We start from the raw sequence: 13,499 nt of genomic DNA, 5'->3' as shown, positions 1-13,499 counted from the left end.
GATGCATCTTCTAAAATTATAATAAGGAAGAAAAAGTCCTGGCAGTTTGATATAATCCTAGCCTGTCTCTCTGATGACTTCTATATAGCCAGTTCACAAACCAGTTGTGCAGTTTAGTAAATATAGTGAAAAGAAGAAATACTAGTTGCTTTGTAGAATAGTATTGCAGTTTCAGGATTTTTACAGGCTGAACAATGAACATTACATTTTCTGACAGGCACACATGGTAAAGAACATCAAGGTTCATATGCACACTACAAAAAGAAAATGGTTAAATGTTGGAACACACCTATGGAGAAGCTGACATTATCAAGGAGGAGACATTCCAGATAGCACCAAAAAATGAAAATAATGAGGAGAGGAAAGGTACGTGAAAACCCATTCAAGGCAAATCCCCAAAATATACCAATTAAAACACTATCAAAACATTTTAAAAAATCATGCAATATAGCCACACTTCTTTTTGTTAGAAGGCTTCTTTCTCTGCATTTTGAAAAAAAAAACAACATTTATTTTCTCTACATAACATAACTGATACTGAGTAGCAGAAATAATTATATTGTCTCATACTTTATGTGCCTTGAATCAAAACAGTTGCTGAATTAGGTTTCTAAGTAAACACAGTAGGGAAAAATGTAATAGTCCTATAATTTATATACACAGAACTCTTGCTTGTGACCTTTATGGCAGATTGGAAAGAAAACAAAGCAACTGGTGCCAATGGAGAACATCTGCAATTTATAATAGGCAGCTCATAAACACAAACAGCTTTCCCTTCCTATTTTGATTATTGTAAGCACTAAAAAATAATAATATAGAAAACAATGTTTCTTTGCGATTAGCTTTTAAAATGCAGCTGGCATAGATACTAGTAATTTCTTTTGCAATTTTTTGTTATTTTGCATCAAATTCCATTTTACTAATTATAATAAATTATATGTTTATAAAATTTACAAATATTTTAGTGACTCAAATATATTTTATAGAGAAAAACAGCTATTGGGTATACCAAGTAAATGCAAAATCCAGGACCAAATAAATGCCCTAACAAAACAGGGCACGACATGAGTGTGACCAAACAACCTACTTTTTCTTTAGTCTTCGGTCTTTCTCTGCCTGTGTTCCAAGTTTGCCTAATCCCAGAGATTCCTGCGCTGCAGCTTCTGTTTCTATGTAACCTCCTGTGTTAAAACAGCAAAGAAATTTTCTCCCTTGTCATTATTTTCAGTGACAATACTTTTATTCATTTACCATACTGTTATTGAAATCTTTTTTGTTTGTTTTCTGAAACAAACAAAACACACCATACACATGGCTGTGAACCTTGAAGTTAATTCCCTATCTGTAGTGGGATGGACAGGTCTGCAAGTATACCATTTGTAAGATTTCACAGCAAAAAAGCAAAAATCAAGTCATGTAGACATCCCACAACAACCCTCACAGCATCAAATGAAATGTTTCATTCAGCATTTTTTCTTACAGAGAACAGGGTACAAAGGGAAAATGCTTCTTAATTGCTCAATTCAGAAACTGAGGAGTTCAGCTCTCCTCCTCCAGGCAATATGGCTTTCTGAAAAGGAACTCCCAGAGTGCTTCAAAAGTTCTTCTTAATACTAAGTAAATCTTAACCTGAAAAAGCACACAGAAAGAAGTGCTTTCATCATGGATTTTTTTTTCATTGTTCTTATAAGGCTACTCCAAAAACCCTTGAATCTTTCAAATTATATGGAAGTATGTTGTCCTGATAGATAGATAGACAGGAACTAGAAGATGAAAACTGAGTTCTCTATGTAGGAAATTTAAATTTCCTGATACTTTAGAGAAAGTGTGAAATTGGCTAGATTGATTCCTAATGCAGCCACTAGCAAAATGGAAATGAAAAATGTGTTGCATTCAAAAGTTATATGAGTGGAATGCCAGTCATGCAACAGGGTTTTCTCACACTATGCTTCCCTATGAAGCATCCCTTGCTTTCAGAAAAGTATTCCCCTGGAGAGTGTTGTAAAATATTGGCACTGTTGTGAGAGGAAGGAATTTTTCAAATAAGTGAAGTCACCACTGCTCAAGAGAGAGCAGAAAAACCCAGTTGTGTCTTCTACTCATACCAGCTTTTAATAAAACTAAAGCTAGCACAACTACAACTCCCTGAACTCCCCACCCAGCATGGCTGCATTGACCAAGGGATTCTGCAAGTTATGGTTTGGCAAACAAACTTTTCCATGCACTGGATACAATCTACTCATAATTAAAAGAGTTGAAATTGTGTTTTAAAGATGAATAAGTACCAACAATGATATTTCTTTCTCACACAACTGCACCTTGTCATTCTCAAAACAACTCAGAAACTTAGAAAACCAAATTAGAAGAGCCAAAGTTGAGATGATTATACATACAACAAACAGCAATTGATCTTTCACACACGTTTAACACTCTGGAGAAAAAAAGACATACTTCTCTCCGTAACACGGCTGTTGATCATGAAGGAGATATTAGCTACATCATTGTCTTGAACACTACATTTACAGAATTCAGTAGATCAGATGATGGCCCATAGTCAACTTAGGAAACATGGCATGTTAAGCTCCACTATCCGGAGACCATATGCATTGAGGATGTGTGTCATAGCAATGCATCATATTTAAGCATCTGTGCATCCAAGTCACTGGAAATTAGCTATAATGTTATACTGTGCTACTTTAAATGAGAGAAAATACCAAAATATAACTGTTATTTACATATGCTGTATTTATAAATACTTTCATGTGTCTCCTCAATTTACAGTTGGAAAAGCGGCTCTTGCATTAACCAGTGGGATACATTATTTCCATCCAAAGACAGACATTACAAATGAAATAATGCAGGAATGGGGCAAGTAAATGGTTTTCAAAAGAGTGCTGGAAGACTGTAAAAAGAGAAGCTCAGATGAGAGAACAAAAGGACAGTACGTTCAAAGGATGAAGAAGGATTAAAAAATAGAATAGAAAAAGAAGAAAGAGTCCCACTGTTTGCCTTAAAAGATGTACAGTGGAACTTGCTTTCAGTCTTATTGTAAGTAAATCAGTTGATACAGAATACCAGTACTGCATGGAGGAAAAGAAGCATGATGACACTGGACTATTTCTCTGTTAACATACTAGCTGACTTGTTCCTACTTAACCATTTGGAAGAGCTTTAAACTAAAAGTGAAACACTATATACAATGAGACTATGGTAGGGATCTTGCTGTATTAATTTCATTATGGTCTTCTGGGAAAGAAAATCTTTTGGTAGTTATCATAGCCAAGAACAGTAGCAGCCTTTGCCTGAAACAACTTTTCATACTTAAAAACTAAGAAAGAAAAGAACTCCTACTGTGATACAGAAAAAAATATATATGAAAGAATTGATGTTCAGCCTTAAATAATGGCTATACATTATATATATGTGGTATGTTTATCAGACTAAATGAGTTGGTGGAATATCTAATGTAGTAAATGTATTATATGTTGTATGGTTAATGGTATATAATGGTATGTAATTGTAAATTTAAATGTTTATTTGTTTTTTGTTTTTTTTATTTTGTCGTGTGTATTTGGGGTTCGTTTTTAATTGTAATAAAGAAATTAAAAAAATAAATAAATAATGGCTATACATAAGAACATAAATATTTATTAAAAAGAGCATCCCAAGGAATTAGACCAAAGGCCAATCGTGTTTAGTATCTTCTTTCCAATAGCAGTCAACCAGATGCCTCATGGAAGTTCAAACAAATAGTGTAAAATCTGTAGCCCTTTCATACTGTTGGTATTTATACATATGCAAGGCTGGGCAGAGGGGGGCATGCTTGGTGATGGGTTCAGGGGAATAAAAATACAGAAGATGATGATTATAAGAGGTCATTTAACAGACACTGAAAGATGAGAAGGATATATTAGCATAGATAAGTAGATTAACACACAATGGGAATCAATAGTCTTTGTCCAATGCAAGTATTTGTTCTTATTGTTGTGTGCCTTGTTATGGTGACATTAAGGCCATGATGTTTTCTTGGCCAGATTTGTTGAGGAGGTAGCCTTTGCCTTCCTCTGAAGCTAAGATAATATGACTTCCCAAAGTGGGTTTCCATGGCTGAGTAGGGATTTGAACAACCATAGTCCAATGCTCAAACCACTACATCATGCTGGCTCTAATGTAGTATAAGAGATAATATTTAACCTCCCAGCAGGGCCAGGGGGAATAGAGAAAATTGCTGAGAGGTTACATTCTATCTCTTATAGAAATTAATTATGTGTTTAATCTGCTTATTTGCACTAGGATGTCCTTCTCTCTCACACAGAGACACCTGCTAAACTAATGCTGTTAAAATAATCACTTGCTGGAATCTTTTGTATTTCCATTCCCATGCATTCCTTTTTAATTACCCAGGTGGATGTATAAGTATAAGCCAGAGAGGCTAAAGCTTAGGCTGAATAAAACTTGTATTTAAGGTGCCACAGGACTCTGCTGTTTTTGCTGGAGCAAAGTGCCATAGCTACCCTCCTCAAAGTTTTTGAACTGTTATTATTAAACCTTGACACACAAAAAGGGAATTTTAAAATATTAAGTGTAGCCTTCTATAGCACTATTACCTGGCTAAATACTTTTCAGATAACTATTTGTTTTTCTTGCAAAAGTACCCATTTGACTAAAACTAAGATATAAAAAAGATTCCTCATTTTAAGTAAAACACTTTCTAATCAGTTATTCAATGTACTTCTTTTACAAATTTGATTTATGTATTTACTTCATCCAGTTATGTGGGTATAGTGATCTGATGAGTTACTGTACTAAAAGTGTTGTTGTTGCTGTGTGCTTTCAAGTTGTTTCTGACTTATGATGATCCTAAAGCAACCTTATCACAGAGTTTTTTTGGCAAGATTTGTTCAGAGCAGGTTTGCCTTTGCCTTCCTTCTGAGACTGAGAGTATGACTTTGCCCCAAATCACCAAATGGGTTTCCATGGCCTCAAATATTCCTTCAAGGTTGAAGAAGAAGAGAAAAAAGCCCAAAGACATTATTGTATTTAATGTGACAACAGTAATAAAAAGGATCTAAATATAATTGGAAATAAACAGCCCAGTGCACAGATATCAAGCATTCCAATCTTAATAAGATGGGAATATTTAATCTGAAACAAGAGGCTCAATATTAAACAGATTATGAAAGATACTAAATCTACTATATTAAAAAATAAATCACTTCACTTTTCCTGCACTAGGAGGTATAATTAGGATTTTAATAATGCAATCCCATACATTTCTAGAAAAAAATGTATTACATATTGAATTCAAAAGGGCTTACTTCCCAGCAAGTGATTACAGGATTTCAAGGTAAAAATAATGTTTGAGAAAGAAAAAAAGGGGACATCCCACAGCACTGAGCCAATTGTCAACCTTATTTTTCACTGATATCTCTCAAAATCCAAAATTAGCTGAAATACTGAAATCTTTCCTTTTGGATGTTCAATATACACAAACATTGTTTCATGCACACACGTATTGAAAATAATGTGTATAAAATTACCTTCAGACAATGTGTATAAGATAAATAGGAAACACAAATGAATTTCATGTTCAGACTAGGATCCCATCTCCACGAGATCTCATTATGCATATGTAAATATTCCAAAATCCAAAATGAAATAAAATAAATTCCAAAAATCATAATGCTTCTGGTCCCAAACAATTTGGATAAGGGATACTCAACCTGCAGGGAAGCTGTAGTTCAGTGGTTAAGATGCTGACTCTGATAACAGAAAGGTCAGCAGGTCAGCAGTTTGAGACCCAAGCATGGCATGATGGAGTGAGCTCCTGTCACTAGTCTAGCTTCTGCCAAACTAGTGGTCCAAAAGCATGTAAAAGTGCAGGTAGATAAATAGGTACCAGTCTGGTGGGAAGGTAACAGCATTCCATTTAGTCATGCTGGCTACAAAACCATGGAGCCGTCTGTGACAATGCTGGCTCCCTTGGCTTAGTAATGGAGATGAGCACCGCTCCCTACAGTCAGATACAACTTGACAACCTTGTCAAAGGGGAAATCTTTTCCTTGCAGTTACCATACATTTTAAGTATGTGAAGCAGAGGCTGTTCTCAAAGGATAAATTTTCCTAAATATCAAGAACCAACATTACCTTTCTTGGGTCCTCTTATATCCTTCTCTTGTGTAAAATGTAAAGGGGAAGTCAATGGCAGCTGATGGCTTCCATGATAGTGGAATGGTGAATTTTCTCAACATTTTTGTTTAATCCATGAAGCAGCTGCACAGGTGCTGAACTCTACCCCTAAAAAAGATTCAGCCCCTCTAACATTTCCTTCAAAATATGGATTAATCCTAAGTGAATCCACCATCCTGCTGACATGGAAATGTCTCTGGTGTGAACCTGCCTTTGTATGGCATGAAAGTGAAACAACCTATCTGAAATGCTATATTCATCTTTGCTCTCTGATGTTTTTGTAACTGGAAACTTAGCACTGTGATTAATTGTTGTAATGTTCTCAGATGTTCATAATAACACATTTTTGAAAATAATTATGTATAAGATATTTTCAAAATAAGTTATTTTCAAGAAGTTATATTTTTGAAGCTCTACTAGGCTGCTATAGGTGTGTATAAACACTTTATTGAGAGACATATATTTTATTTAACTAAAAGAATAAGATGAAGGATACTAAGCTTTATATGAATAATAAAGATATATACTGAGAAAATTGTAAAATGAAAGAGGAAATTTCTTGCCAAATAAATTGTGGGTTAAAAGCTATTGACACTCATATTAATGTTTTTTTTAAGAATGGGAATCAATATTTTTTAAGTTCTTGCTACTCACATCTTGCATATTAAAGAAGATGTTGCATATTAAACATGATCAAGAAAGAAGATGATGGTTGTGGTGTGGGGCCTCTTAAACCAATTGGCAAATTTATATGTTTGCTATCCAAAATTTTAATCTGTGTAACTTTTAAGTGTTGATTTAAAACCATGCAAAAGATTCAATAAAGGCTGCCAGATACAAGTTAAGGAAGCTTGGCCCAAATCCCTTTGCTCATTTAGAAAAACAATGAATTTTGTGGCAGTCAATACTTTGTAAATCTGTTAAAAGATTTATGTGGAAAACAGTTCCACTATGTTAAAAGAGAAATGAATGTTTGGAAAAGCAAAATGAAATATGAAAAAGAAGCCAAACCATCAACCAAAAAAAGAAAAGGAAAAAAAAAAGATATATAAATGGTTGGAAAACAGTGACCTGAACCTGGTACAACTAATTTCTTACTGATCTGTCCAAGTCGTGCCTTCTCTTTTTTACCGAACAAACGTCCTATTGAAGACTTGATTCCTTTCTTCTTGGGAGCTTTGTGTAGGGAATCCTGGCTGCTACTGACACTGCCAAAACCAATGCTTTCTGGTTCCAAGGATGCAGGCAAGCTACTATAAAATACACACAAAACATAGATAATGCATTATTGTCCTTATGAAGTCTCATTCTTTCCTAGGCAGCTGTGCAAACAAATTATCTGGAATCTAATAAGAGTGTCTTCATAATTGAAAATATTAATCACATTACTGTTGGCTTTCTCCCCTACATTAGAACAATATTTAGAGCAGGACAATGGCTAATTTTCATGTCTCACTAATGCTGTTCAAGATGATTCAATCCAACAAAAAGTGACAGAAGGGAGACATAATTAATCAAAGCCTTATTAAAATCATTCCAGATAGAAAGATGTGTTGATGAGAGCCAGACAAATCTGATTTGCAATGAACATTGTTTTAACCCCACAAAAGGAAGATTTTTCATCTTACCTGAGAATTTTTTTTTATCTTGAATGAAAGCAGGATGAAAACTGAATGAAAGATAATTTCCTCCTACCAAGGTTGGACATGAAACTTTTCTAAGCTCCAAGAGGACTTAAAAAGTAATATCATGATGCTTTCTAGTAGCTCTGGAGTTGACTAGTGAGGAGAGTGATGGGCTTCTACTCTATGAGTATCTATGGTTCTACTTGTTCGTAGTAGATGATGTAGCATATGAGTTCTGGCAATATGCCCTGCCTGGGCTTCCTACAGCAGAATCTAAGCTAAGGTTTGGTTTCTGACTGTTACTCCTTTGCTAATGTGCATTGATATAATTGTCTGGGACACAATAATGCATAGGTAGGCCACATGCAGCCCCTAGATGTTGTTGAGGGCCAGCAAAGTTCCCATGACTTGTGATTTTAAAAACAGCATTTTAATACTAAGACAAGGTATACATTCCTGACATACCTTGCTTTAGCAAGTTAATACTGCTCAGTTGGAACCGAAAGTGGTGAAAAACTCACATCTGGTGGCTGCACCACTAAATTTTGCTAATGCCAGTGCAGTCTATGGGGGATCCTTTATGCCAAAATTGGTCCGTGACATCTGTACTATCAGTTGTCTACCCTGACAAATGGCATAAATCGGTGCTCAGTACTTTAAGCCACTAAAGCCTGCCACTGCACTGTATTTTGTCCAGTTGAGACAGTCTAGGGAATAGATCTATTTTTGCCAGTATGGAATTGGTAAAATCTTCTGGCTTAAAATTCCAGTGCACTTGAACTTTCACATCAGCAGTCTGACTCCCTGCTTCTCATCTTAAATTGCTTTTAAAACCTCAACTAGATTTTATTTCACTGCAGTAGCAAAATAATTACATGATTTTGTCTAAGGTACCATGACTTCTAACAATAAAATAGTAAAAAGACTATAAGTGTTGTGGTTAGATTTTTTTAAACACTTTTTAACACTTCAGATTTCTACACAGGTAGTGTTTAGTCATGAAGAAATGATTTACAAATTAGTTTTTTGTGGGTTTTTTGGGCTATGTGGCCATGTTCTAGAAGGGTTTATTCCTGGCATTTCTCCAGCATTTGTGGCTGGCATCTTCAGAGAATGCTGACCTGGAAGAGAGTGGTGTGTGTGTGTGTGTGTGCGCGCGCACACACACACACACACACAGAATGTGATCCTGGGTAGAGAGGAGTGATGTCCATGTTAATCTGTGTATTGTTCTGTTGTTGATGGCAAGGCCTCAGGGTGGGAGGTCAGAATGCACAGGGAAGCCATTGAAACCCACAAACACCTGGACAACTTCAACAGGAAAAGAGAAACCCTTAAAGTGAACAAAATTTGGCTACCAGTCCTGAAAAACAGCAAAATCAGGACTCAGCAAATGCAAATGATAAACCACCTAAGGTCAGGGGCTTTCCCAGCAGACAATATCACCAATTAAACAGACACTCATCTTTTTTGCATATCCTCCCACCCTGAAGCCTTGCCATCAACAACAGAACAATACACAAATTAACATGGAAATCCTCTCTACCCCGGGTCACAGTATATATACACATCCCTCTCTCGTCCATGCCAGCATTCTCTGAAGATGTCAGCCACAGATGCTGGTGAAACATCAGGAATAAACTCTTTTAGAACATGGCCACATAGCTCAAAAACCCCACAAAAACTATCGATGCTGGCCATGAAAGCCTTCAACTTCACAGATTTACAAATTGTGCAGTGTGGACAACCCTTGATTTTTGATATAACATAAAATATGTATTACAATATGTCCTATTAGCCAAGGTGATACTCTTAAATGTGACATCTACGTTGTACATAGCAGTGGCTTGGAAAAAACTTTTAATGATTGCGGAATCATTCTTGCTAAGCTATAACAAATGCAGACTCTTCAAATTCTAAATACCCTATGACAACTAAAAATGTGTTTTGACTGAAATTCTCAAGGTTGGTAGTGCTATCAAAAATTACATTGTAGAGTTATCCTCACAAGGTCAGTCAAGAGCCAAGGAGTAAAAACCTTGTATCACACAAACTTGTACCACACAAACTGCTTGTATCACACAAACTTAAGCAAAACAATAACTGAATAATTACTGAACTGTCCTTACATGTGCCACACAAGGAGCTTGTATCTCAGCTAATCTGACACTCATCACTGTGAGTGTTAATACTCGCTTGCACACTTATAAAGGGAATCCACAGCAAGGTAATAAAAACAAAATTTAAAAGGCCTTATTGTTCCACCTCAGATAACTAAAAGAATCTTGAAATGAAAAACCAGGCATACAAATCAGACTACAATTCAAGGACATAAGTTGTACAAGTAAATTCACATCTCAGTTACAATATACACGTTGTTACATATAAATATGCAGTTGCCCTTGGAGGGCTCCTTATATACCATATCAGAGGGCTGAGTGGTACTCATGGCATATGGCAGTACTTATCTTTGTGCCCAGTATTACCCACTCTGGAATTGTGATGTGTAATATTTATGGCATGCAGCTTTAGAATTCCTATTAAAAATGGCTTACCATATATACTCGCCTATAAATCTAAATTTATGCCCAAAAATTGACCTCAAAATCCTAGGTCAACTTATTTACTGGTCAGTATGGTAATGTGATAGCAGCTCTTTCAGATTTCCCTGTAGTTTATTTTTGTCTTGAGCAAAGCAGATAGCACCCTTGGTGACTCACTGACTGATTGAACGCTGTTAGTTTAACAGTCCTTTTCCCGCCTGTGTGCTTTGCTATCTTGGGAGTAAAGGCTGAAACATAGTGATTGCTGCTTCCTTCTTGACCCTTGCATATACACACTGAAGGAGCCTCCAAGTTTTACATTCAACCTATCCTTGGGTCATGACAAAACTCATAATTCTGTCCCCAAAACTTGCCCTCGACTTATACATGAGGTTGACTTACAGTCGAATATATATGGTAAATACCTATAATACCCTGAAGCAATTTTTCACAGTAAATCCCATTTTTATATAATTTTTGAATCAACCCTGTGCCTCAAAATAAAATCATGTAAAATTAGAGTGGTTATAGAGAGGTTTGTTTTAAGTGACACATGCTTCAATCCAACATACCCGATACCTGAAAGCCACCATCACAAATCTGTAATGATCACTGCAACTTCAAATAGGTGATCAAAAACTACCATAAAGAAAACATTTAATTCTGTATGAAAGCAACTATTTTTTTAAAAAACAAACAAACATGAGCTGAATTCTCACACTCCTAGCTTTCAATTTCTCCTTCAGATTGTTACTATTAAGTGATGAAAACAACAATAAAACAATAAAATTGTTAAGCGATGAAACAACAACAAAAAGTAGTCTGACTCTAGCCTGAGATAACTTGTTTTTGCTTTGTTTTTACAAAATACAACTTATGAAAATTGTGAATTACTGTCTAACAATAGCTTCTTACCTTCTGGCATCATTATGATATGACGAAGGTAGAGTATGAGTCATTCTAATAGCTCTAGGTGTCGAAGGAGGAGAGGTTTCACATTTTATTGTGGCTTTGTCTTCATGTCCATCTTCTTCAACTACTGCAATCTACAAATAAACCATTTCCATAAAAAGTAGCTTAAAAACTAACTTTCTGAGTTGCTTGGAAGAAATGACATAAGCAATTTAAATTAAAGCAAATAAGGCTTTATGATTTTTCATAAGACTTTAAGATAAGTAACATTCTACTCTTAAGACAGAAAAGAGTCAGAAAAAACAGGGTAAGCGAATTATTTAAGCTTATCGCATTGTCCGTGATGGGGGTGGAACAAAAGGGAACAGAAGGGGACAAGGGACGCATTTTAATGCACACCAGAAGTTCCCATTCCATTCCCGATCCGTCACAAAGGAGGCAATTTTCAGGAACTATGCAGAAGCGTTCTTGAAAATCACCTCCTCTGGGATGGCTCTGGAACAGAACTGGAACCTCCGGTGGCGGCGATGGCATTCCGGTGTGTAGTAAAATGCGTCCCTTGCCCCCTCCCGTTCCCTTTTGTTCTGCCCCCATCACGTCCCCGGGGGCAATGTGATAAGCTTAATTATCATGGACCATTCAAATCCCACTGAGGACCAAACTTGGTGTACCATTAAGCATTCCTGCAGCAGCTGTTATGTAAACAAAGATCATGTCTGCAAATCTCAGTCCTATGCTTAATATCATGTCTACCTTGGTCCTCTGCTTTTATTTGATTAGCTTTGTGTACATCCACTGCATGACCTGTCAACAGGGTGGTATTGGTGACGCATTCCTGTATTTTATCACACTCTGTGTTTGCAGAATAAAATTAATTTAGAAGATTTCCAAATGGACAACCACCATTCTGGCACAATATTCTTAAGCATTCAAAATATATGCTCTTGGTTCAAAAAAAAAAAAAAGCAGGGTTTAATTATTGAATCATACGAGTAACTGAATGTGCACAAGTAATTTTTCATTAATTTCTGTGTATACAAGCAGAGTTCTACATGGCTACACAATGGAGGACTGACTATACATCTGAAATGACATATTATTATGAAATTATTAGGGCTTTATTTAATAATACCAAAGAAGTCTTGTTATAAGTTTGGATAGTTGTCATAGATTCTGGTAGTTCCTCCTATAGACTTTAGGTTTTTTTTTTGCAGAAAATCTCAAAAGTGGTATAAATTTCATTTACCCTAGATGACTTTAAGAACTGAGATTCTTGATTTGGATTTTAGTTGTTATATATGGAGAAGGGGAAGAATTACAATTGCAGAAATCTATTTTTGATAATTATTTATGAAATTCTTCAATATAATTCTGACTGGGCAACAGGCTGAAATTACGAAGTTGTATTTTAAGTGAAAATTGGTAGAAGAGGGGAATAGCCACTGTAGCATGAATACCTTTCTGCGGTGCTTCCTGAGATCACTTGGCTGGGGTTGGTCACCAAAAAAACAAAGCAAAAAAGAAAGAAAGAAAGAGAGAGAGAGAGAGAGAGAGAGAGAGAGAGAGAGAGAATATTGTCAGAATAATATATTAAAAATAAACACAGTGAATCATTTTCATTTTCCAAAGCAGCATAAAATAGCACATGATTTTATAACAATTGCATTTTATCCCATCCTTCTTTCATTATCTAGATTTCCCCCACTCTTATTATTGCACAGGCTCTGTTAACAGAAGAGAGGAAAGCAAGACATGGCCCATGGCCTGCATGCACTGTGCATTTGTCCTCCTCTGGGCTAATTCAGATGTCATTTTTTTAGCAGAACAATGTGAATAATGTCACTCATGAATTCTGGATTTGTTATTCAAACTATGTAATTGCATCTCTGCAAATTCGGTTGCTCACAAGTATGAGCACTCAAATAAACATGGAGTCAACAATGTGAATGTATTTGAAACACATCCAAGTTTAATCCTGGGTCTATTTGCATTGGTTATTCAGACACCGATGATGCGAATCTTTTTTTAAAATGCAGAAAAAAAACCCAGTATCAATTATCCTGGGTTAATTGGGGTTTTTGCTAGCCTCCCCCCCCCAACTTAATTGAGTGTATTTTGAATGCATGTGAACAATGGAGATTCATCCTGGATGATTTTCACCATCTGAGTAACTCCTCTGTCTTCAGAAGAGATATTGCCAAAGGGGCTCTTACTTCCCCTGCAGTCATCT

General features: G+C 35.9%; 1 protein-coding gene across 7 annotated transcripts in view; it reads right to left on the bottom strand.

The window, feature by feature from the left end:
• PPFIA2 (PTPRF interacting protein alpha 2) overlaps positions 1–13,499 on the bottom strand; it is a 308,070-nt gene that overhangs the window by 31,665 nt on the left and 262,906 nt on the right. For 5 of the 7 annotated variants that reach the window (XM_042469734.1, XM_042469738.1, XM_042469739.1 and 2 more), the window contains 4 exons: positions 12,727–12,756; positions 11,273–11,403; positions 7,288–7,442; positions 1,088–1,181 (listed from right to left, as the gene is read on the bottom strand). In XM_042469734.1, coding sequence (XP_042325668.1) covers positions 1,088–1,181; positions 7,288–7,442; positions 11,273–11,403; positions 12,727–12,756 — 410 coding nt within the window. The remainder of the gene's footprint in view (positions 1–1,087; positions 1,182–7,287; positions 7,443–11,272; positions 11,404–12,726; positions 12,757–13,499) is intronic. The other 2 variants (XM_042469737.1, XM_042469741.1) reach the window with 1 other exon arrangement.

Source organism: Sceloporus undulatus, chromosome 5 (genome assembly GCF_019175285.1).
Source record: "Sceloporus undulatus isolate JIND9_A2432 ecotype Alabama chromosome 5, SceUnd_v1.1, whole genome shotgun sequence".
Lineage (NCBI taxonomy): Eukaryota > Metazoa > Chordata > Lepidosauria > Squamata > Phrynosomatidae > Sceloporus > Sceloporus undulatus.
Note: the sequence above shows the minus strand (reverse complement) of the source record. Positions and strands in the feature narration are given on the sequence as shown.